Below are 21,880 nucleotides of genomic sequence, written 5' to 3'. Positions count from 1 at the left end.
CATCGTGGTCTGCCTCAGAGTCGAAAGGTTCTGGGCTAAAGCCTTGCATGTTCACTTTGTGAAATGCAAAAACATGTGGGTTCCATTTCATCGATGATTTTGAATTGTCCATAGATGGCAAACGCGATGGTGAACGGCCGTCTATGAGCCCTACGATTGACTGACAGCCAATCCAGGATGTCCAGGGCCTGTCGCCCAATGTTAGCTGAAATAGGCTTGAGCCGAGGAAGTGCGATCTAAAACAGGTGGAAGGATGGATATCATTAGAAGCGTCTATACGGGGGGAATAAAACAAAAAGAGATGAATAGTTCATTCTTCCCAAAGGCATTAAATGCTTAAGGCAAGACACACAGGAATCGGTTTGACTTTCTTGTCTGGTGCCTTGAGGGGAAATCATTCAATTTGTCCATAAAGAAATAAGGAAGCAGTCAAACATGAGCGGAGTGTCTGCAAGACACAACTTTGAGAAGGACTGCCTGCCACTCCAAACCGCTACTGTCTGTTTGTTTTTCCTCCTGTAATCCTTTCCAATCGACATCTATCGTCTTCTACCGCACATCAAACCTCAAAGCTTGACTGCCTCCATTCCTCTTTCGCCGCTTTGTTTTCCTTTCGTGTTATCGTGGCGCTAGCGGTAACATTAGCATGCTTATGTAATGTGACACCACAGGCAGGTGAGGGCATGGCAACGCTCTGAAAGTGATGCACGCCCACGGATGCCATTCGAATATACAAGAGAGCATTCAGCCATGAAAGTACTTTTAGAGCGCCGCTAGCTACAGCCACTTCCTAGCTTAAAATATGCTTGCCTGAGGGGAGTGGGGGGGAAACACGCCACCATATTTCTTTCTGTTTTTAAGTGATATGACAACAGACTGCCTGAACATACATAAGCATACAAACTACGAGGCACCATGAGGTGTGTAGAAGATCTCCATTCTACCAGCATCTTCTGTGTACTAGCTAACATTTTCTGTGTACTAGCTAACAGATGGGTCCAAGGATGAACACCAATACAGAAATATGTTTTGTTCACACCCCAATTCAGCCTTTATAGAAGTCCACACTCTACTGAGTTCCATTCTAACTGTTAATCCACTTCCAAATTCAGAAGCTCACTGTCTGCCTACTGCGCCGCAAAGAACGACAGTAAAAGATGGCGGCCGTTTACGTGGAGAACGCATTGAGAATGGGTTGTGTCAAAGCCTGACTAAAATGCCAGCTAAAATGTTCCCTGACTATGAAAAGTACAAGCACCAAATTGAAAAGAAAACAAATCAGCGTGTCACAATATTGGAGTAAACATTGAAGGAAAGGCCATAAGGCTTCCTGTACACATTCACACAAAGAAATTCTCAAAGGCTGTGCACGTGTGCGTCGATGTAACGACGAGGGGAGGTAGAGCAGGTGGGGGTGGGGCAGCTTCTCGTCTAAACGCTGCAATTTCTCCACCACCGGACAGATGTGCAGCGAGTCACAGTCCCACAATCCTTGTAACCATGAAACATGGGCATTCGCGCGCGCGCACACGCTGAACGAAACAATTTCCTTGTGCGGTTCAGCCAAAATATCAACTGAAAGAGAAATCTCCACGCAGTATAAAGGTGGGATGCTGAGTGTGGGGCCAAACGAAAGCTCGAAATAATAAGACACGCACACAAAGCCATCGGCGCACAGGCATGAAAATGCCACATGGCACGGCAGACAGCTAAAGAGGAGGAACTGCAGTAGAAGAACAAAGTAGTCATCATGTCTGTGAGGCGTAAGTGTGACAATGAATCAGACATATATAACCACCGTTTGTGTGTGCTTATGCTTGGCAGGATGGAAGCACAGGGGAATAAACTGAGAATACCAAGCGTTCAGTCAGTCAAGAACAGGATTTAGCCACGTACGAGCCACAAAACACCCGACATATCCAAATGAGCAATCTTAAAGCTGTCGACTATCCTTTGTTGTCTTTTTAGCGCTGCAACTCGTTTTATTATGGAAGCACAGATTTCCATTTCCTGTTTTTGTTCAATAAAAAAATCGGACAGTCAACCGGTCCAAGGGCAGGCAGGTTTTGACGAAGGTCGTGGCTACTAAAGATGAAACTGTATGAATATACACTGCGTTTTAACTAAAACTGCAACGCGTTTTTAGTTAACGTTTACATTTAAAGTACTGACAGAAGGAAAACTCTGAACATATCAGATGAAAATCAAAACAACTATTTAAAAAAACAAAAAAAAGGAAAAATAGCAACAAAAAAAAATGGAAAATAGCACAAAATATTGGTCACAATTTTCTTCGAGTAGACAAAAATACTTCCATCTTAGAAATACAAAAATATTTGATTCCGTGAAAAACAAAAAAACAACAACATTTGAAGAAAAATGGTTTTGTTTCTCGTCTTTGTCTTCTTGTTTCTTACAAAATGTTGTAGGACTAATAATTTAAATGGCCGTACTAACTGTCTGGAATTTTGTCTGTTGACCGTTTTATCCCTTGTGGCTTCACAACCTTTTCAAAACCTATGACAACATTTCTGGCGTTGGTTCTCGTGGTACAGGACATGGCTACACCCTGTACACCCTGTACACGTCCGTCAACCTGCTTAACTTGCAAAGCACATAGGCGGACAGTATTTTTCTCTTCCGAGTGTCAATATTCAGAGTATTAAGCCGTCACAAGAGGCAAACCCCTTTAAGCTGGAAGCACACACTCTCATCACCCAGAGGCAAACTCGGTGTGCCTGAATAGCTGACACAAGCATACACACAAAGGTAAACAAACAAGCTACACTAACCCACAGTGGGATGGGAGGAAGTATATTTTTATCTTCTCTGTACAAGGCTGTGAGGATCCCTTAATTATACATTTCGCATTTTGTCACCATTTCAAACACTTGGAAGGTGTTTTATAATTTTGATTACATTTTCGTCAACGCAGTACCTCGGCTTCCAAGTTTAATTTGTTCTGTGACAAATCAGTTGTGTAGCAAATAAATATTCCACGTTGAAATGAGATGAAAAGAAATGACATGATTATTAAATTAATCCATGCACCCCCCCACCCCCTGATTTGAGAATTTTGGCCTGTTTTGTTGCCGCTTCTCCTTGCATCTCTTGGCAAGTGGGTGCACATTTGTGATCCCTTCTATGGTTTGCTCCTTTGTATTTATTTATTTTCTTCCTCCAAATAGTTTTTTTACTGAGTTTTGGCTTGACTGGGTGGAGGGTGTAAACCAGGTGATTTTTGTGAAGCCATTAGAGACCGTTTTGTGATTGAGCCCCATATAAATGAACCTAACTTGACTAAAAGGTCCATTGACTTCAAGAAATATTTTTCTTTCGGGCAACAAAGATGACCTGATCACAACTCGCCTCTACATCGCTGCAGCAAGCGTAAAAGGCCATTTGCAGCGAAGGGCAAAGTGAAGGCAAGCAAAATAAATCATGAACTGGCTGAAAATAGCCCCGTGGCCCGAAGAACAAAACTCAAATTAAAGCACAACCACAACTGCAGCTATTTCCTCCTGAGTATTGTGAACTCCAACAATCTGCCCGCAGAAGCATCTGAAGGATGGCGGCAGGAAGGTTTTGTTCATATAATGGGTCCCCAAAATGACCCAGGCTGGGTCATCAGGCTGGGTAACCATCTCCGTTCAGTACACTATGTTCTTCATATTGCGAAACAGCCAATGAAAGACATCAATCTACTCATTTGGAGCCTATCCCAGTTTGTCCAGTTCAATAAACAGCAGGCGTATCTGAAGCGGTCTTGAAAATACAATGTTTGTAACTCCAAAAAAATAAAGAAATAAATAGATTTGGGATTGTATTTTGTGCAAGCCTAACATGTAGCCATTCCATTCTACGCTAGCATTGGAACTCGGGCTTTCACTTGTTCTCTCCTTGTCCAAAATTCCATCCTGTCTTTAGCATTTCAGCCAGGCATTGACCACAAAACGGTTTGCATAATAACGCTTGCATAGTCATTTACCAGCAGTGTGAGCCCATTAAATAAAAAGATAATGTTAACACGTGCTCACAGATATACACACAAACTGAAAAAACTGCATGAGCAGACACAATGTTATTAAACCAAAAAGGCTCATTACCAGAGAGACCGAGTCTCTTCTCAACGTGAATATTTCATCACGAAGTGGTTTGCCATGTTTCCATCCAAATAAGAGTTGCCAACCATTTCATGACGGGAGCGACCCCCTATTTGCAGGCAAAAGCCTTCTAAATAGTCTGAGTGTGTCCGTGACAATAAGCAGAACTACTGCTGAGATATCAGTGCACACCCCGCCCCCCTGCCCCCCACATGGACTCTTACAACTCACACAATGCATGTCAAAGGAGGTGGTCTGACCCATATACGGCTCACACTATGTTTTCATGGCGAGGGCATGCGTGGAAGCCGGGCGCATGGAAACAATTAAGTCAAATTAATGCTTAAAGTGTACCGCATGCAATATTTACATCTCAGTTGGAGTGAATGAAGTCACTGTGAGGTATGACACTTTTTTTTTAATACATGCCACACGCGTTTAGACTTTACTGTTTTATTCACCATATTTAGCCAGTAACTTCCCATTGACGTGTGACACAAATCACAAGAAAACTCAATGATGATAACAACAATAATAATAACAATCCTAATACATGCTAATCCTGAAAACTCTTCTCTGCATTCACTGAAGATTTATCTTAATCGGAATGTGATGACCGTTCCATATCCTTTTGAAGACTTCCAGGTTTGAACACTCAACAATGAATCTCTTTAAAAAAAGTGTTCCAAACAACACCGAAAGATATCATTGTCATCTCTTTCCCTTAAGTCACTCAAAATATCAAACAAGACCAAGCCAGTCAACACGCATACACAAATTGACAGTGCTGTCAAAGAATCATGCCAAAGTAATTCACTTTATAGCAATGAACAGCAGCCCTTGGCAATGAGCCTGAGGTGGCGCTGAGTCAAGCAGTGGTCAAGGATGGACGATGAGAGGAATGGGGTGTGGGGGACGGCAAAGAGTGGGAGCACATTATCCTTTGAGAAGGGAGACAAAGGCCAGCAGGGCTTTCGCTACACTCCAGTGACAACAAATAATAGCTCGCCAAGACCTGTGCGTGACACACTTTTCACCAATGGTAGGCCATTGATACCCAAAACTAGGGATGCTTTGGCCACACTTGAGACTCTTTTTGTTTTAACCCTTTCATGCATCCTGTAACCCAGAGGTGGGCAATCTACGACCCGTGGGCCAAATCCGGTCCATTGATCTTTTTAATCCGGCCCACCGAAGGTTGCTCCACAATTAAGGTTCGATGTGAATGATTGCATTCATTTCGATTGGACTTGTAATTACAGGCCTTTCACCGCCAGGTGGTGCATTGACTTGAAGTTGCAGAACATGGGGGGCGGGGGTCTTTTCGACCACCTAGGACCTCTGTATCGCTCTACTTCTACTGGTCTTTCATGCTTTTGTTGTGTTGATGTTTGATATGGACTGTCAACAGTTTTTTTAATGTACCACAGCTCGTGCTGACCTGGCCCTTCTGTCAAATTTTAAAAGTCAATGCGGCCCCCGAGCCAAAAAGTTTGCCCACCCCTGCTGTAACCTGATAACATGATCATCTGTCCACTGTAGTAACCGCTGTCCCTCAAAGGGTTGAACAGGTCAATTGTGTTCATTCTTTTAAATCCTTCTAATTCCCCTTAAAGTGATATTAAAATTAAGTAAAAGCAGAAAGATCTTTCCTCAGGATGGAAATGGCAACACAAAATGTCCCACAGTTGATACGAATCCATTCAACTGAGTAGTATAGCACCCTTTAACCTGTACTGTACGCAATCACTGCTCCATTCACTCTAACCTTGGCTGTTCTAAAATTCACGAGCTGTTAAGTCAGAGCGATTGATGAATGTTTCAGTAGGGTTATTCTAAGTCGCATGTGACCTCTTGTTTAAGTGCTTGAGTCCATGCACGCTAACACTCAAGTCTCACTTTAATGAAAGGCATTTTGGGGGGGAAATCACGTCAGGGTTCTGCTGAGTCATGTCTTAAACATGCAGATTCATGGCTCCCCTTCAGATGAAAAGAACTCCCACGACGAAAACGGACCAAGAAAACAATGGAGCCCTGCACTGCTTTTTAATTCACTTACGTAAGATACTCAGCAGGGACATGAATTTTGAATTAAAGTAATGGAGGGAGTGAAGAGAGAGATGAAGACACATCTAAGGGGGATCAAATGTTCATCTGAGCATGTTTGTGCACTGCGGTAACCTTTACATTTCTATGACAACGATCCAAATATCATGTATTGATATCATGTTCTGACAATGAATGCACCTGCTGTCATTCATTCATTCATTCATTCATCTTCCGAGCCGCTTGATCCTCACTAGGGTCGCGGGGGGTGCTGGAGCCTATACCAGCTATCTTCGGGCAGTAGGCGGGGGACACCCTGAATCGGTTGCCAGCCAATCGCAGGGCACACAGAAACGAACAACCATTCGCACTCACACCTCGGGACAATTTTGAGTGTTCAATCAGCCTGCCTTGCATGTTTTTGGAATGTGGGAGGAAACCGGAGCACCCGGAGAAAACCCACGCAGGCCCGGGGAGAACATGCAAACTCCACACAGGGAGGCCGGAGCTGGAATCGAACCCGGTACCTCTGCACTGTGAACCCGACGTGCTAACGACTGGACTACCGGGCCGCCCACCTGCTGTCATATAATTGGTATTTTGACAGAATACTTTCACGAAAAGTATATCCAAATGTATCCCCAAAACACAGCATTACACATACTGTATGTATCTCAATAGATGTTACCAAATCTCACCAAGACTTGAAAAATTGAATTACAGCGGAACCTCGACATTCGAATGCCTCACAGTTGGTACAATTACGTGAGACTTCCTTAAAACTCGCAAGACTTCAGCATGTGGCACGTCAACATTCATTTAAACTTAGTAACATTGAGAAACTCAAAACCATAGAACACATTAAATTGTCAAATATTTAAAGTGCCTAAGAATATATGTCATTGGCATTTTCTTTTTATAGAAGATGGGAATCTAATTAATGAAAACACAAATAGTTCGAGAATATACGACAGGCTTCGGGATATCTTATTTTCAAAACTGGTTGCTTCGACAAATCATCTTACAGCCCTCGTCTTGAAAAGACGCACAGACAGTCTTGCAGGCGGTGGTGCAGATTTAGTCACTCCCATCACAACACTAAAGCTGCTATACCATTGCACTCACACTCCCACCTAGGGACAATTTAGAGTTGATCGATTAACCTGCCGCGCATGTTTTTGGAATGTGGGAGGAAACCGGAGTACCCGGAAAAACCCACGCAGGCATGCGGAGAACTTGCAAATTCCACACAGGAAGGCCGGAGCCGGAATTGAACCCTGCACCTCTGCACTGTGAAGCCGCTAACCAGTTGACCACCGAGCGGCTAAAATGTGAAACAGAATATTTGTTTTTCAATAGGAGATTATTATTATCTCATATTATGCCATTACATACTCATTTCAATTCAATTACCAAAATTGTATTTATTCGATTTTGGAAGGAATATAAAAAAAATGTGAACCTCAAAACCTAGCATGAAATGTCTTGGATGAATTCCGTACATGGTACAGTCACATATTCAGTCCTGTGGCGACCACGTTCTCTCCGGAAAACAAATCCGAGACACCAACTAATGGTGAGTCATTATTTATTTTTGTACGTAGTACATAGTGATTCAAATGCTTCTTTTACTTGACTTAATGCATATTTCAGCCGAAGTCTTTCTCCAGTCCATCAAGACGTATGACGTGCGCTCATGACTTAAACCTTTGATTGGAACCTACGATTGACACGGCTGTGTCATCACATGTTGCCACTATGCACGGCTTGTACGGTGGCAGTTTGGTTTTAACACGGAGAACGTTTAGCATCTTGGCGTCAGACCAAACCAGCTTTGACTCATCTGCGAACGCATGTGACCTGTTATTCACGCATGATGTATTCGAATGTCAGACTAAAGCAGATAACCGTCCCCCGCAGCTCTAGAATTCCAGCCAGCCAGCCTCCCAGGTAGTGGCGTGTGACTCATGGTGGACAACTGAGATGTGGTTGCACATGTGGGCCACACCGTCCTATAGCTGATCATAATTAATAAATCTGAAGTCTGTTTGATCTCTAGCCTTAACATTTTTCGACTGTTCATAATTCCCTCCACCTTGTATAAGTCCCCAGTTCACGCTTCACGCTTTGAGGTTGCTTTTCTTCAGCTGGAACCGGTGCCTTTGTCAAAATAGGGGGGAAATATGATTAGTTCAAAATATCAGTTTAGTTTTGGAACAAAAACTCTAGGCTTCTGTTGATTTGCTGATTGATGTTTTTTGAATGTCACAAAAAACAACAAAAACAGCTTAACAACCAAGTTTATTTGTGGTCCATGTTAACAATTTGGAATATCACTGGTTAATTCTGAACACAGCCACATCAGTTATGAGGGTGTGCACATTTCTGCAAACACATCATTTCAGTTTGTTTGTTTTTTGGGGGGGATTTTTTTTGCCCTGAAAATCAAATAACTCGCTGCCTCACTTTCTATGTACTTGTGTAATGTGCGAGGGCGGGTGCACAGGGAGGCTACGTTTATCACGTCGGTTTGACCCAGGGCTGTTCCGTGCAAAACAGGAATTCGACACCCAATGTCAAAACAGACACTTCCGAGTGGCACAGCATCAATAATAAATGGCAGAGAAAGGCATTTAAGTCTTAAGTTTCATATCTCCAATACCACCCCCCTCCCCCTTCTTTGTTCGTGGGCAGTCCCGGAACACCCTCGCTGATTTGACAAGCTCCCACTGTACATCGCGGATGTGACAGGAAAAAAAAAAAGAAACGTCGCCGGGTCCCATCAAACGCAATTAGCCTTGAGCAAGGGCTGCCATTTATAGGCTTGTAAAGTGGGCCAAGTGTGCGACAATGACACACAAAAGATATCGGAGAACAAGAGGAGGAAAATATGAAATGCAGTGCTGTTAGTCGGTGAAGAATTGATAGTAAGGGAGAAGGAAGTGGGGGGGGGGGGGCTGTTATATGAGACCGTTTTGGCCATGCGGACACCATGTGGACACTTGGCAGGAAGCGTTGGATCCCACAATAAAGAAACACACGCAGAATCAGATCCTAAAACATCATTAGAGGGTGTATAAAAAGTGAGTTTATAAAAACAGACCAGACTACGAGCAACTATCTGATTCAAAGACAACCAAAACAATTGCAACATCATGCACCTTGTCTATGGCCTTAATATTTTGGGTTCACATTGAAGGAAGCCTTTCCATCAATGACACAATGATGTCATCATCACCACTTTGCTTGCTTACACTGAACGACATCAGATAAAACGACGCCAACATAGCTTTCCAGTGTTCCGAGCTGGGCCAAGTGCAGTTTGACCGAGTCGGCCCGTTCTGCCGTCTGTTCACCAAATGCCACCTTGTGCACAACTGAAAAAAAAAAATTACGGATACAAATATTAGCACACTTTGCCATTACGATGCACAGAAACAACCTGGCATGGATTCAGACTCTACCAGCCGATTGCCATAATGCTTGTTGATGACATTATTGTCCTTGCCTCAGTGTGAAAACAGCGACAAGCACGTCTGACCACAGAGCTGCCAAAGCCATTTGAAATGTACATTTTTTAAAAAGTGCTTCTATTTTGAAAGTGTGCTTCGACCAACAACCACATGACAAGATGTAAATACAAGGAACCTTGAACGCAAAGATAAATTAGCCATCACTCATATTTTTCTCCAGATATGCACGATTAAGTCAAATAAGAGAATTTTCCCCAAAACAATAACTTTGTAAAAGGGATTTATCCATCCCTATATATATATTTTTTTTTTTTTTAATTTATTTTTTTTTAATCTCAATTTTGCTGCCGGGTAGGTACAAAGACAAATAAATCTGCTCAGATTTTCCTGCCCGTTTGACAGGAAGCAGAGAACAATAGACGAAGAGCCCATACAGCTTGTGGAAAACGGCCTTTAAAACTTCTCTCCAATGAATGACTGATTGCAGATAAGTGACTTCCATTCGCTCTCCTCTTAACCTGCTCAAAGTACGCTTGAGCTTTGCAGAAGCCCAAAAAAAAAGAAAAAAATAAAAAGGAACGAAATCCTCATGATTTCCAGTGGATTGGTGCGGCCGAAAATGATCATAATTCCCAACGTGTTTTGAATTTTACACAAAAAGTTCCATCTCCTTAAGTGGACTTTCTCAATTGCCGTTGGTCAACCAGGTTTCAAAATCGATGTCTTTTGTTGCCAAGTTTGCTGCAGGCGGTGCACAAGCCAAAAGAGGCACACATAAAAGGGGGAGGCAGACTTGGGAAAGGGTATATAGTGACAGAAAAGAGATATCGCAGAAGGATGGTTGTTACCGAAGGCCATTCAGGGAAGAGATGAGGGAGGGGGGGGCAGAACACAACATGAAATGTGATCTTCCCCAGGAGTTCACATTCAACCACTCCCTCTACCGAAAGAAGCTCAACAAATATCAAATAAATGACATCGTCAGCTTGAAATATTTTTTTTTCTTCTTTCAACTGAATCTTCGCATCTATACTGCTAGGCTCCCTGAAGAATCTTCCACTTGGATCGTTCCCTCCTCTTCTGATCTGGTCCCTAAAACACCCCGAAAGCTTTTCAAGCCCCACCCTAATAACTTTCACAGACTTGCTTTTCATTCGCAATATTTAAACACGGGCACTCAGTAGTGAGCAAACTTCTGCCAAGACCAGATTGTGGTCAAGACTGTTTACGTGATACTATAAAATATAAAAATAAACCACCACAATGGATAGTGAGAAGGATGTTTAGGATTTTCAGCTTCACGAGGTTTCACAGCTACACAACACTTCCATTTCGCCTACACTCGTTTGTAATTCTTGGTGCCTTCAATTTTGTTGCCATTCGGCGAGTAGGAAAGCATTGCTCTATTTGGTTGAAATTTGAAAAACGTGTTTGCTTCAGTTTCCACGCGCTTGACGCAATGCTTGCCGGTTGCCTACGTGTTGTTGAAGGCAAAACACCTGCTCGGCGATGAGTCGACGTCGAGCTCGATGCGTCATCGCGAGGTGGAAAAGTCTAACGTGTCGACTAGTCGGTTCAAGCCTGGTTATGGGCATACTGTGAAAAGAATTTAAGACCTTCAGAAGGCAAATGAATTGAATCCTAACTGGTCAAGTCAAAGGCCAGATCTCAAGCCAGAACAATATATCTTTATTTATATCTGGCTTTCACAACAGCTGCAGTTGTAACAAAGCGCTTTATAGAAGAGTTAACATTAAATAACAAAATACGGTAATACAGTGGTACCTCTACTTATGAAATTGATTGGTTCTGGAAGAAATTTCTTAACATTTTGTAAATAGAGACGCGTTTTCCATGTAAATGACCTAATCCGTTCCAAGCACCCCCACCGCTCCCCAAAATTCAGACATAAATGTTTGCAAAAGCATAAAAATGCATTAAAATATGTAACAAATATACGGTACAATTAGATTATTGCACAATAAATGAGAGTTGTGCAGAAGGTAAAAAAGAAAGAATAAAGAAAATGATGGTCATTTAACTTCGAACTGCATCCTCATTCTTTTTTGCCCTCTTTCGCGCATGCTCTCTCTCAGAAGTGGTTTTTGCCTGCCGTTTTGTCATGAAACTGATCCAAGAACGTTTGCCTTTGTCGGCCTTTAACAATCCTTTGAAAATGTCCAAGGCAAACATCACAATTTTAGCCAATGGGATGCCAAGATGATGCTCGGTAATAGCCAAAGGCAGAGCAGCGATAAGTATGTTGCGCTCATGAAACTCGGCGCTGCGAGTAGCATCCCATCCTGTATTTTTAACTTTCGTATCTTGAAATTTCTTTCATGACAAGAGGCAATATTTTCATAACTTCAACATTTCGGAATGTTCGAGATGTTCGGAAGCTGAGGTACCACTGTATAACACAATACATAACTTTAAGACATGGACAGTCATGCAATTGGAACCACTATTCCTGCATACGCTTTGTTGTTTAAAGCAGTTATAGATGAATGATGAGAGAATCAAAGTCTCCTTTCACCAATAGAGCACGTGTTTCACTTACTGCGGCATGTGAAGGCAGCAAGACCCACAATTGAAGGTTAGCGGCAGTGACGGCAAGGCAAAGCAATTTGGTGGTTACAGTTTTATTCATGCGAAAGGTATACTCATAACTTAAAAATGAAATGTATCATCTTAAAGCAAAACTATGCAATTACTATCCAGTTACGACACGCAAAAGGAATTAAAGTCGTTGCCCAGCCTGGAACAAAACGAGTTCAATCTTTTTATTTTCTTTTTTTTACAGTGTTGTTTTTGAAGCCTTTTTCCCTCCAAATCTGCTCCAGCGCACTTGCCAAAGGAAGAGTCGGCTGCCAACAGGCAACCACTTTGCTCATTAGCCAGATAATGTGTTTTTTAGTTTTACAGCACGGCTACTTTATTTCTGCAGTCTCACTACAACCCACCTCTCTCACACACACACACACACACACACACACTAGCACAAAGAGCATCAACAATGATTAACAACTGCTATTTATTGAGCAAAGCCATCAAGCTGCCCACGGCAAACACAGCACAATGAGACGGGGAGTTTGGAGCAGCGGGGCCACAGGGCCACAGTGATGTCAGTGTGACAATAGTATTGGGACACCTGGTTGTGAAAAAAATAGGAAGGGAAAATATGGCGTTAGTCAGCTGGGAATACCTTCTAGAAAGAATTTGGAATCAATCTGTTGGGAATCATTATTGAACATTTTGGGAATGAAAGGTCAGCGAATTTCGGACTGTAGAGTCAGTTTTCCTAATATCTGTTCCACTTTATCCTTGAGGTCTTTTGTAGCTCCAGATGCTGAAACGGCACAGTGTTTTATGTCACCAAATAATCAAGAGGTGCGTGCGGTTTTGCCCAAGTGATGGTAGGGAGGCCAGAACGCAGTGGTCCAAGCTGTTCTGTAACAAAGTGGCCTGTTGCTGCTGACATTTGCCATTGATCGTGTTGCTTTATAGACTTTCTGCAGTTAAACCCCCACCAGATCATTACAGTGAGAGCCCTGTAAATCCTGTTGGGTCGTGACCTTGATCACTCCTTGGTTTTCAACCCCCACTTGTAAAGTGGAAATGAAGCCGCAAGGGTACCCAGCCATTTGCTAGCTTGCGATTTCAATGGAGGCAAATGATCAATTTGACAATGAAGATGCAACGTAGTGCATAAACTGGATTTGTCCTAATCTACTGAGATAGGCATTAAAAATAAATACATAAATAAAAAGAAAATAAAACAGCCATTTATTTGACCTCAGTGAAAGTATGTTTCTATTTTGTTCAACTCACATCAGCAAGCAACCAGTCGTTTCACGGATGCTCAGGCCACGTGAAATAGGACATGGCGCATTAGCATGGTGTGTTACATGAGAAAGGCGAAAGGCTAATGTTAATCGGAATTAGTTTGTAATTCCCAGACAAAAGAGGGCGGATTAAATGTTACTTGTTCACATGACTAGACTGCTTTTGGATTGAGCGGCCCCGCCCCCCAGCCCCAATCCAGAAGACAACATGTGGGTGACGTGTGTGTGTGTGTGTCACTACAGTGACTGCTTATGTCCACCGGTGGATTACGTTGGAATTACTTTAATCATTAAATTACGTACTTGCTGAACAAACCGAAGACGACAAATCCATTGATGGTTTATGTTGACAGCAAATTAGTATGCATTCGATTTTCCCATCAGACTCAACATACAATATTTATTTTGCATGAAGTGGATGCTTTACGTTATTCCTGCACAGTGATGCCAGTATCGGTAGGCCAACATCCCGAATAGTTTTACCGTATTTTGGCTGTGTTACAAGGTGATTAACTTCTCCACATTTGTATGACAGTTCACCGTTAAATTATTCATCAAAATATGATCTACAGTCAAGAAGTGTTTTACGATGGCAATTAATTGTCCTTTAATTGGAACAATACTTCTGGAGAAACATTAGTTTCAGAGGTCCCGTTGCGCTTGACAAAGCTTCAGAGACGCCGAGCACATGGCCCAACGACAGTATTCACAAGCTGCCGACATGCTGTAAATGTTCATGTAAAATAGGCGGAATTCCCCTTTGTTGCCGAGACTAGGGGCCAGATAATAAAGACAAATGAGGCGTTATTGGTTATTCATTTTCATAAGCATCCATCTAAACATGCGGACCCACGCAGTAAATAAAGCAGGTCTTTATAAATACACCCTCCCCACCACGCTATCTCCCCTATGGCTTTCGACAGCTCGTTGTGTTTTACGACACAGTGCATCTTACCGAGGATACACAAAAAAGAAAAAAGAAAACAAACAGAAAAACACAGCAAAAGGCATGCGCTCGCCAGTCTCCAAAAAATCAGCGGCTGATAAGAGCTGGGAAGAAGGGAGAAGAAGGTAGGGGCTTACCGGGGGTGAGTTTCCAGAAGGGATTTTCCAAGTGTATTTTACTATCAGGGTTTTGCTTGCAAGCAATGTACAGACAGATGCTAAAATAAGAAGAAATTGTCCAGTTAATCCGGGGTTATTATCTAGAAGGCCTGGCGTGGCATGTTGCTGGTCTCCTGTGGCGATTATATCTTTTCACTCATCGGCTGCCATTCTCCCTTATCGCCAACACATACTCACGCGGGTTTTAGTTGGCCTTATTTGGATTTTGGAAATAATAATCATGAATTCCGATTTTGGATATATATATTTCTTTTAAATGTCGCCGGTGGCACTTCCCGTGAGCGTTGAGTTAGATCCTTAAGCCACATGCCCGTTCGCAGATGGAGCAGGGTAACGTGAATTCCACAGGGACACGAGCCGCCCGCTGGTGTCGTTGAATGCGCCTCTCGGTTCATCGGTCGGGGTGTATTTGTGAAACTGCAGTGGGACGAGTTATGTGCCAGGCTGATCTGTCGACTGTCAGAGTTTCAAGCGGCGTGGTGTTGATGTTGGCTGGCTTCAGGAGGTCCCTTGTGTAGTCCAGAAGGCGCTGCTTTTGCTCCGCGGCAGAGCGCTTTGCACCTCTCAGTTGGCCGTAGAGGACTTGGCGGGGGCAGGCGGTGGTCAAGCATGCGGATGGTGTGTCCAATCCACTAAAGATGTTTCAGCCAAGAAGGTAGGGTGTAACTTCCAACTTTTTCACTCCTACCAGGTGAACCTCCATTGGCATGAGGGAACCCATGACGACCTTTTCCTGGCAGGAGTTGCAGGGCGCGTCCGGTGGTCCGGTCTGTTGGACTCCGCCTATGCAAGTCCCCAGGTGCAGGTTTGGGATCACTCTTAGTCTGGCCTCTACCCTTCGACCTGTTCGGCGTGGGTGGGCTTGCCAGGAGTGCGGGACTCCGGCCGATATAGCTCATCGGGGTCATGGAGACGTGCAAAGTGCCACGATAAGATGGTGATGCCTTCGAGTCACACACACACACATAAAGCACATCCCTGAGAGAAGAAGTGCACGGTGACTTCCTGCGATCCAGTCTGGCAGCCAGCTTACACGCTGGCAATGCCACTGCACACTGTCACCTACACTCATCACTGGCTTCTTACAGGATTTGTGGAGAAAATCTCTCCCAACCCTGAGACAGATAAACACGCAACACCAGCTCTGTTTTCTTTCGAGCTACCTTCACTTTAAGGACAAATGTATTTGGACACAGAAAGTGGGAAAACAACAGCAGAGGCTGGATTTTGGTGTGGAAAGAACAACATGAGGTGCATCCATCCATTTTCTATGACGGTCATGCTCACCCAGCTGCTTCGATTCAAAAGCAAAAACAATGAAATCATGACACAGCAAAGATGATCACTTTGAAGCACAAAATTCCCAAGGCGGCCTCCAGTGAGGACGCCTTCCAAAAACATCAATGGTCTGAGCAGGGGGCAGAGACGTAGGCCTTTCTGCTACCAGTTGATTCACTGCAAAAGGCGAGGAAATCAGTTTGTTTTCCTAGCAAGATGCAATATTGCTAGATGTTCCATCTCACTTCATGTTTCAAAGCAATAGTGGTGGACAGGCAAGCTAGCAGTACTAATCCTAATGCTTAATCACTTTCATTCAACCTTTGCACAAATCTGATCTCATTTTCTTTCCTGACACACACGCGCGCGCGCACACACACGCGCACACACACACACACACACACAAACAGGCCAGACCAGGATCAAATGATTCATGCATCCAATAGTGCGGCAATACCTCTATAAACGCACAACCTTGCAATCAGTATGATGTATTATTTTGCCATTGAGTTCTCCAGTTGGTTGTGTGTTTCATGTGTATGTGTGGTTTATGATACTATATGTGGTTGCTGCGGTTACCTGAAGACCTGCTTTATTTCCATAAGTACATTTCCTGTTTGCAATTTCCATTGTATTACCATTATCGTTTTTGTTTTCAAAGAAGACCGTTTTACTACCTTATATGCTACCGGCTTTACTGCAGTGCCAAGGTTTGATTCCCGACCAGTCCCGCAATTCCCAACCACTGATGGTCCCAAGACTCGGGCAAAAAAAAAAATTAAGCATGCACATTCGAACTCTTGATGGAACAGGTCGCAGGTTTCAGACATAGTGTAAAAAAGCAAATAATTCCATTGCCCTCATCATCAGACAGCCTCTTTCATATTGTTTAGTTTCTCCTTGCATTAACCTACAACGCATTCCGACTTAATGACGAACTCAAAATTCTTTCCTTTCATTTTTTTTTTTGCTCTCTGATTACTGCATCTGTCATTATCACAAAAGACCTGCTTGACAACATCCCGTCACCCTCATTGTGTTGCTGTTCCGCATCTTCGGCGCGCACATGTGTAAAAGAGAGACACGATGGCGTCTCACTGCTGTCTGCGACCTCGTCTTAATACTCATACAGCTAGTGCTGAGGGCCAAGTGGCTTCAAGGTGTTTAAGCAAATAACGTGTGTGTTGTTCTCGTCTTGTTTTATGTGTGTGTGTGTGTGTTACGTAACGAGCGAGATCTTCCCCTCTGGGCCTATCTTGACCAGTCGAGCGAAAGGCGACAGCTCTGCCTCGCGCACTCAAAAGTGTCTTGCTCGGCTTCCGACGATGCAACATCAGCGCCAGAAATGATGCAACATTTATTATCATCGCCTTCACTGTCAGCACGATGCCCATTCGGCCCTCATCAGCTTTCTACATGCGTGGGAGAAAGCGGGGTCCAACTCTGCAGGGTGCCTCACCAACTTCTTATTTCACCAATCTAGATGATCCCGCTTAATACATCAGTCTGAAACATATATCCACCCTTCCCCACCACACCCGCCCAATGCTCCGTCTTCCTCCCCGCTGAGCTCATTGTGGTGGAAAAGATGCTAAAACAAAGGGAGCAGACAGTGCAGTGATAATCCTCAACGCAGCAGCTGTAACCGAGCTACATTTGCTGTTTTGTTTTTGCTAACTTCGCACTCTCTTCATGGTTTTGGCAATGTTTTGCCTCTGAAAAATCACTTTGATGTATCTTTTACATTGACTGCAAATGTTCCTCCATACAGGATGTGAGCTCTTGTACTACTCTGCCCATCACATCCTGCCTGGGGGAGCAAAACAAGGCACAAAAAATATATATATATATAAATACCCTCACATTTGATTTCAGCCAGGGCCACAATGGCAGCACCTCAGTTCAAATAAATAAACTAGAGATACACAGACAGGAAACTGATTTCAGGCTGTACCACATCAGAGAATATTGATGTCATAAATATGCATTCACTCTGAAATGAGGAACGAAATTTAGCACTTAAAGATGAAATGAAGAAAATCAACACCTAGAACTGAGTGAATCTCCACCGAGGCAAAACAATCATGCAATACACTGGGATATTCTTTCCTCCAATGCCTTAATCCTGATACACGCATCATGATTTTTAAAAAACTTAAGTGATTTTTTTTCTAAATGTGCGAGACCCCACATGACACAGAAGCCATCAAATATATTTTTACTGCTCTTATAGTGGGTGACGTCCCCATCAGATAACCAGCACAGCACACACACATATTTCCACCAACAATCACAAGGCAAGTCGTCTTCCTGCCAAAAACAGATGTATGTTGTAGTACCAAATTGACCTGCGGGGGCAGCAGAATGCCACATCTCATCCAGACAGCCGGAGAATACAATAAAAGAAGAACGAGTAGGAGCAGAAAAAAATACAACAGAGCTAGGCTAACTGTTAGGTTAGCTAGTAACTACACTGCAGTTGTAAACTCTGCTTGTTATTTATACTGTAGTGAATGACGTGGGTGACCTATAACACAAACACTCAACACAATTGATGCCTCTCTATTTTTTGCCCAGACACAGCATAAACTCAAGGAACTTGCTCACTTCCTAATTAGCCATCAAATCGCAATCTCGGAAACCCAATTTAGTGATAACCACACACACAAGATAACATTTATGATTGTCGGCCTCAACGGTTTTCTGAATAGATTGGGAAGAAAAATATATTATAATAATATAATAATAAATATATTCGGTACCACAGGATTTTTTTTTTAAGATTTCCTATTAACTCATTCAGTACCAGCCAATTCTGGATCAAGTCTGAAAAGACGTTTAAAAACGTCTTTGGGAGTGAATGAGTTAACTGGCCTCGACGGACTTGGGTCAGACAAGGGGAAAAATGCTAAATGTAGGCACGATTATCTGTCTAATGTATATGTACTACATTTAGACGTCTTTTTGTTTATGTACTCCACTTTTACTCCGCTCCATCACTAGTTTTACGGCTTCATTTAGTCAGACAGACAGCTGTGATTGAATTTCCAGACTCTGATCACATGTGAGAAAAGGCTGCTTCAACACAGACTGAGTGCCGTTGTTCTCCCACCCGAGTGACATTCCAGGGATAAGCGGCAATAGATCGCTTTTTCCCATGTGAGGCTAACATCTGAGGCCGAGGCGACATTCACAAGAGAAATGTTTGACACATACAGTAGGTCACTTACCAAGGTGGTCTCCATGGAAACTGTTATCGTGAGATGTTCTTCCGTGATGTACAGCGGGTGGCCAGATTTGACCGGTTTTACGAACGCTGACAATGGTGGCCTCCGACATGACCACGTGGCCCCCCTGCTGTCGATGATGGCGCTTCTGCGACTGCGGCGTCGGGGGGCTGCTGCTGTCGAATGAGTGCTGGGAATTCTGGGAGTTCTGCGACGGCGAGCGGCTCTTCTCCCGGAAGGGCCGTCGAAAGGCCGTGGTCGGGCTGGGCGAAACGTGGCTGGACTGACCCGACGAAAAGTCCTCCTCGCTGGACGTCAGGTTCTCGTTGGAGCTGCAGTCCGGCGTGTAGCCGCCACCTCCGCCGATGTCTTCAAAGCTCCCCGGGGAGTAAGAGCGGCGGGGCCACGTCAGGAGGTGGTCATCGCCTCCGCCGTGGTCTCTCATTTGGACACCGCCTCGGCTGTCGCCGCCGCCACCTTCGCCCATCATCACGCCACCGACGTAGACGCTGGAGTAGGCTTGGAAATCAGAAGGTTGCCAAGGCGGAGGTGGAGGTTTACCACCGTTGGATCGTTGATGTCTCTGATTGGGTTCACCATCTTCATATTCAGCATCGTAGCCGCATGTGCTTTCAGTGGACCGACCTCGATATACGGGTCTGGCGCGGAGCTCCCCTGCCACGGTTGCCAGGTTACCAGGCAGTGAATGCAATGATCTCTTCCGCTCCATCTGCATGGCCTGGTTCCCCAGGGAGCTGATCTTGTCCGAGACTTCGCGGTCATTGACCCGAACCAACCCCCTGTCGTGGTGGAACTCCATGTTGGTGTAGAAAGGTGGCGGCGGGAGTGGCGGCTGCTTCTCTTGACCTTTATCGCCCACAGAGTGAGAGTTGGTCCGCTTGATCCTCTCAAAGTTGGACCTTAGAGCAGCCACGCCGAGGCCCATCCCAAGCTTGTCTTTAGGGTCACAGGGCAGATCCTTGTCCAGAGGTGGAAGCGCCGGCCTACGGGGCGACGCGGAGATGCCCCCTCTCTGCTTGGAAGGCGAGAGGCCATCCAGATTGTCGCAGGATGTCGACTCAGCCTGCGGAGGGGCCTCGAAAGCCGACTCAAGCCCGTCTCCGTGGGATGCCGACTTCCTCGCCGGTGGGGGTCGAGGTTTGGATCTGCCTGTTCCATCTCCATGAGGCTGGTAGCGGCCTCTGTCCACAATAGGGGTGGCACCGTAACCGCCGCAACCCACTCCACCCGTCTCCTGCATGTGTGGCTGCTGAGACTCAGCCCCTTGAGAGGCAGCAGGGTCCACCCCCTCGTTGAGAGGCGTTTTCCTAAAGCCCCAACGCTGCTTGTCGTAGCTTTTCCTCTCCTTGGCCAGGAGGGTCTGCAGGTAGATCATGCGGAAGCGTTCTTTGTTCACTTCCTGTTCCAGTCTCCTGATGGATGCTTTGCATCTCTCCAGCTCGTGCTCAATACCTCCCACAGACCTCAGCTCCATCTTGGGGGGCTCCGACTCTGGGAATTGAGCCTTCCACGCCTCGATAAATCCCACCGGCTCTACCATATTGGGGCTTATTTGACCAATCCAACACAATCTTTCTCCACAACAACAGCTCACCTGCAGTTAAATAGTGTTTTCAACAGGCCTTTAGATGACCTGCTCACCAGCACAAATTGATGACACTTTTCGTGGGCAACACATCCATTTTTGGACAACACAACGGCTGTTCATGAGGAGGACCGGATGAAGGAGAAGGAGACATCATGGAAGAGAAAAAAGATGTATTTTTTCTCATGCATTATTCCAGTATATGTCATTTAAAGAAGGGATTTTTAAAAAATCCTTCATGTCCAGTGTCAGTTCGAAACGAATCCCGAAAGAAAATGTCAAAGAATTAAACCGTCTCTTGGTTTGCCGGCGGTGTGTGTCAATAGGTCCGGAATTGGTAGCACCGACAGGTCCGCTCACTCCTGGCCGACCATTTGGCTCCAGTCTCAGGTGCTGCTGCGCCTTTGTGCCGGCAGAGCGTACGGAGAAAGGATCACAAGGACTGCACGCAAGCAAACGCTGGATCGGACTGGTGTAAAAAACGTGGCAGGGGTCCAGTGGGAGTCAGACGTTCGGGTAGTCGCTTCATTTTCTTACCCCGTGTGTATGTATTTTAAGCCGCGTTCCTCCGGCAGATTGGTCGTAATGTATAGCGGCTGCGTGAGTTCCCATCTCACACGAGTGAACAAACACTGTGAGAGTGTAGGCAGCGAGAATGGGCGTGTCCAACGACAATGATCCAGCTGCTTAAAGAGACAGTACATAGATACATTTCTCCGCCCCCTCGAGTATTCTTTAAAATGAATTACATTTACATGTATGTTTGTTTCGTTGTCAGAGCGTGAAATACTGATATTACGATTACCTTTTTTGTTGATATACTTGCTCGTTTTATGATAAAGAGCCTCGGTAAAGCAGACAGGTTTTTTTCACAAGATTTGAAAAGGGTTTCTTCTCTTGGCGTGTTTAATTCAACAATGCCACCTACTGGACGAATTAGTCAATTCCAGTCAACGTCAGGATAATATTTTGTGGTCCTAAGAACAGAGGCCCATTGAGATCATGTCTTCTGTGGCTATACTAAACTGATGACACAAATATAATGCTTGATGACTTAACAAATGTTTCGCATATATTTTTGAGCATTTCTGGGTTAAATATTATTCGGATTTCAGTTAAGCCATTCACTTGCCTCAAGTGACCTCCATGGGATCTGTTCCATTCAATGATAGTTGCC

At 44.3% G+C, this 21,880-nt stretch overlaps 1 protein-coding gene across 2 annotated transcripts in view; it reads right to left on the bottom strand.

The window, feature by feature from the left end:
• bcr (BCR activator of RhoGEF and GTPase) overlaps positions 1-21,357 on the bottom strand; it is a 60,120-nt gene extending 38,763 nt beyond the window's left edge. For both annotated transcript variants that reach the window (XR_007959924.1, XM_052051988.1), the window contains exon 1: positions 19,101-21,357. Coding sequence is in view for 1 of the 2 variants with exons in the window: in XM_052051988.1 (XP_051907948.1) it covers positions 19,101-20,658 (1,558 nt within the window). In the remaining variant the exon portion in view is untranslated. The remainder of the gene's footprint in view (positions 1-19,100) is intronic.
• Between the last annotated feature and the right edge of the window lie 523 nt (positions 21,358-21,880).

This window comes from Hippocampus zosterae, chromosome 18, assembly GCF_025434085.1.
Source record: "Hippocampus zosterae strain Florida chromosome 18, ASM2543408v3, whole genome shotgun sequence".
Classification (NCBI taxonomy): domain Eukaryota; kingdom Metazoa; phylum Chordata; class Actinopteri; order Syngnathiformes; family Syngnathidae; genus Hippocampus; species Hippocampus zosterae.
Note: the sequence above shows the minus strand (reverse complement) of the source record. Positions and strands in the feature narration are given on the sequence as shown.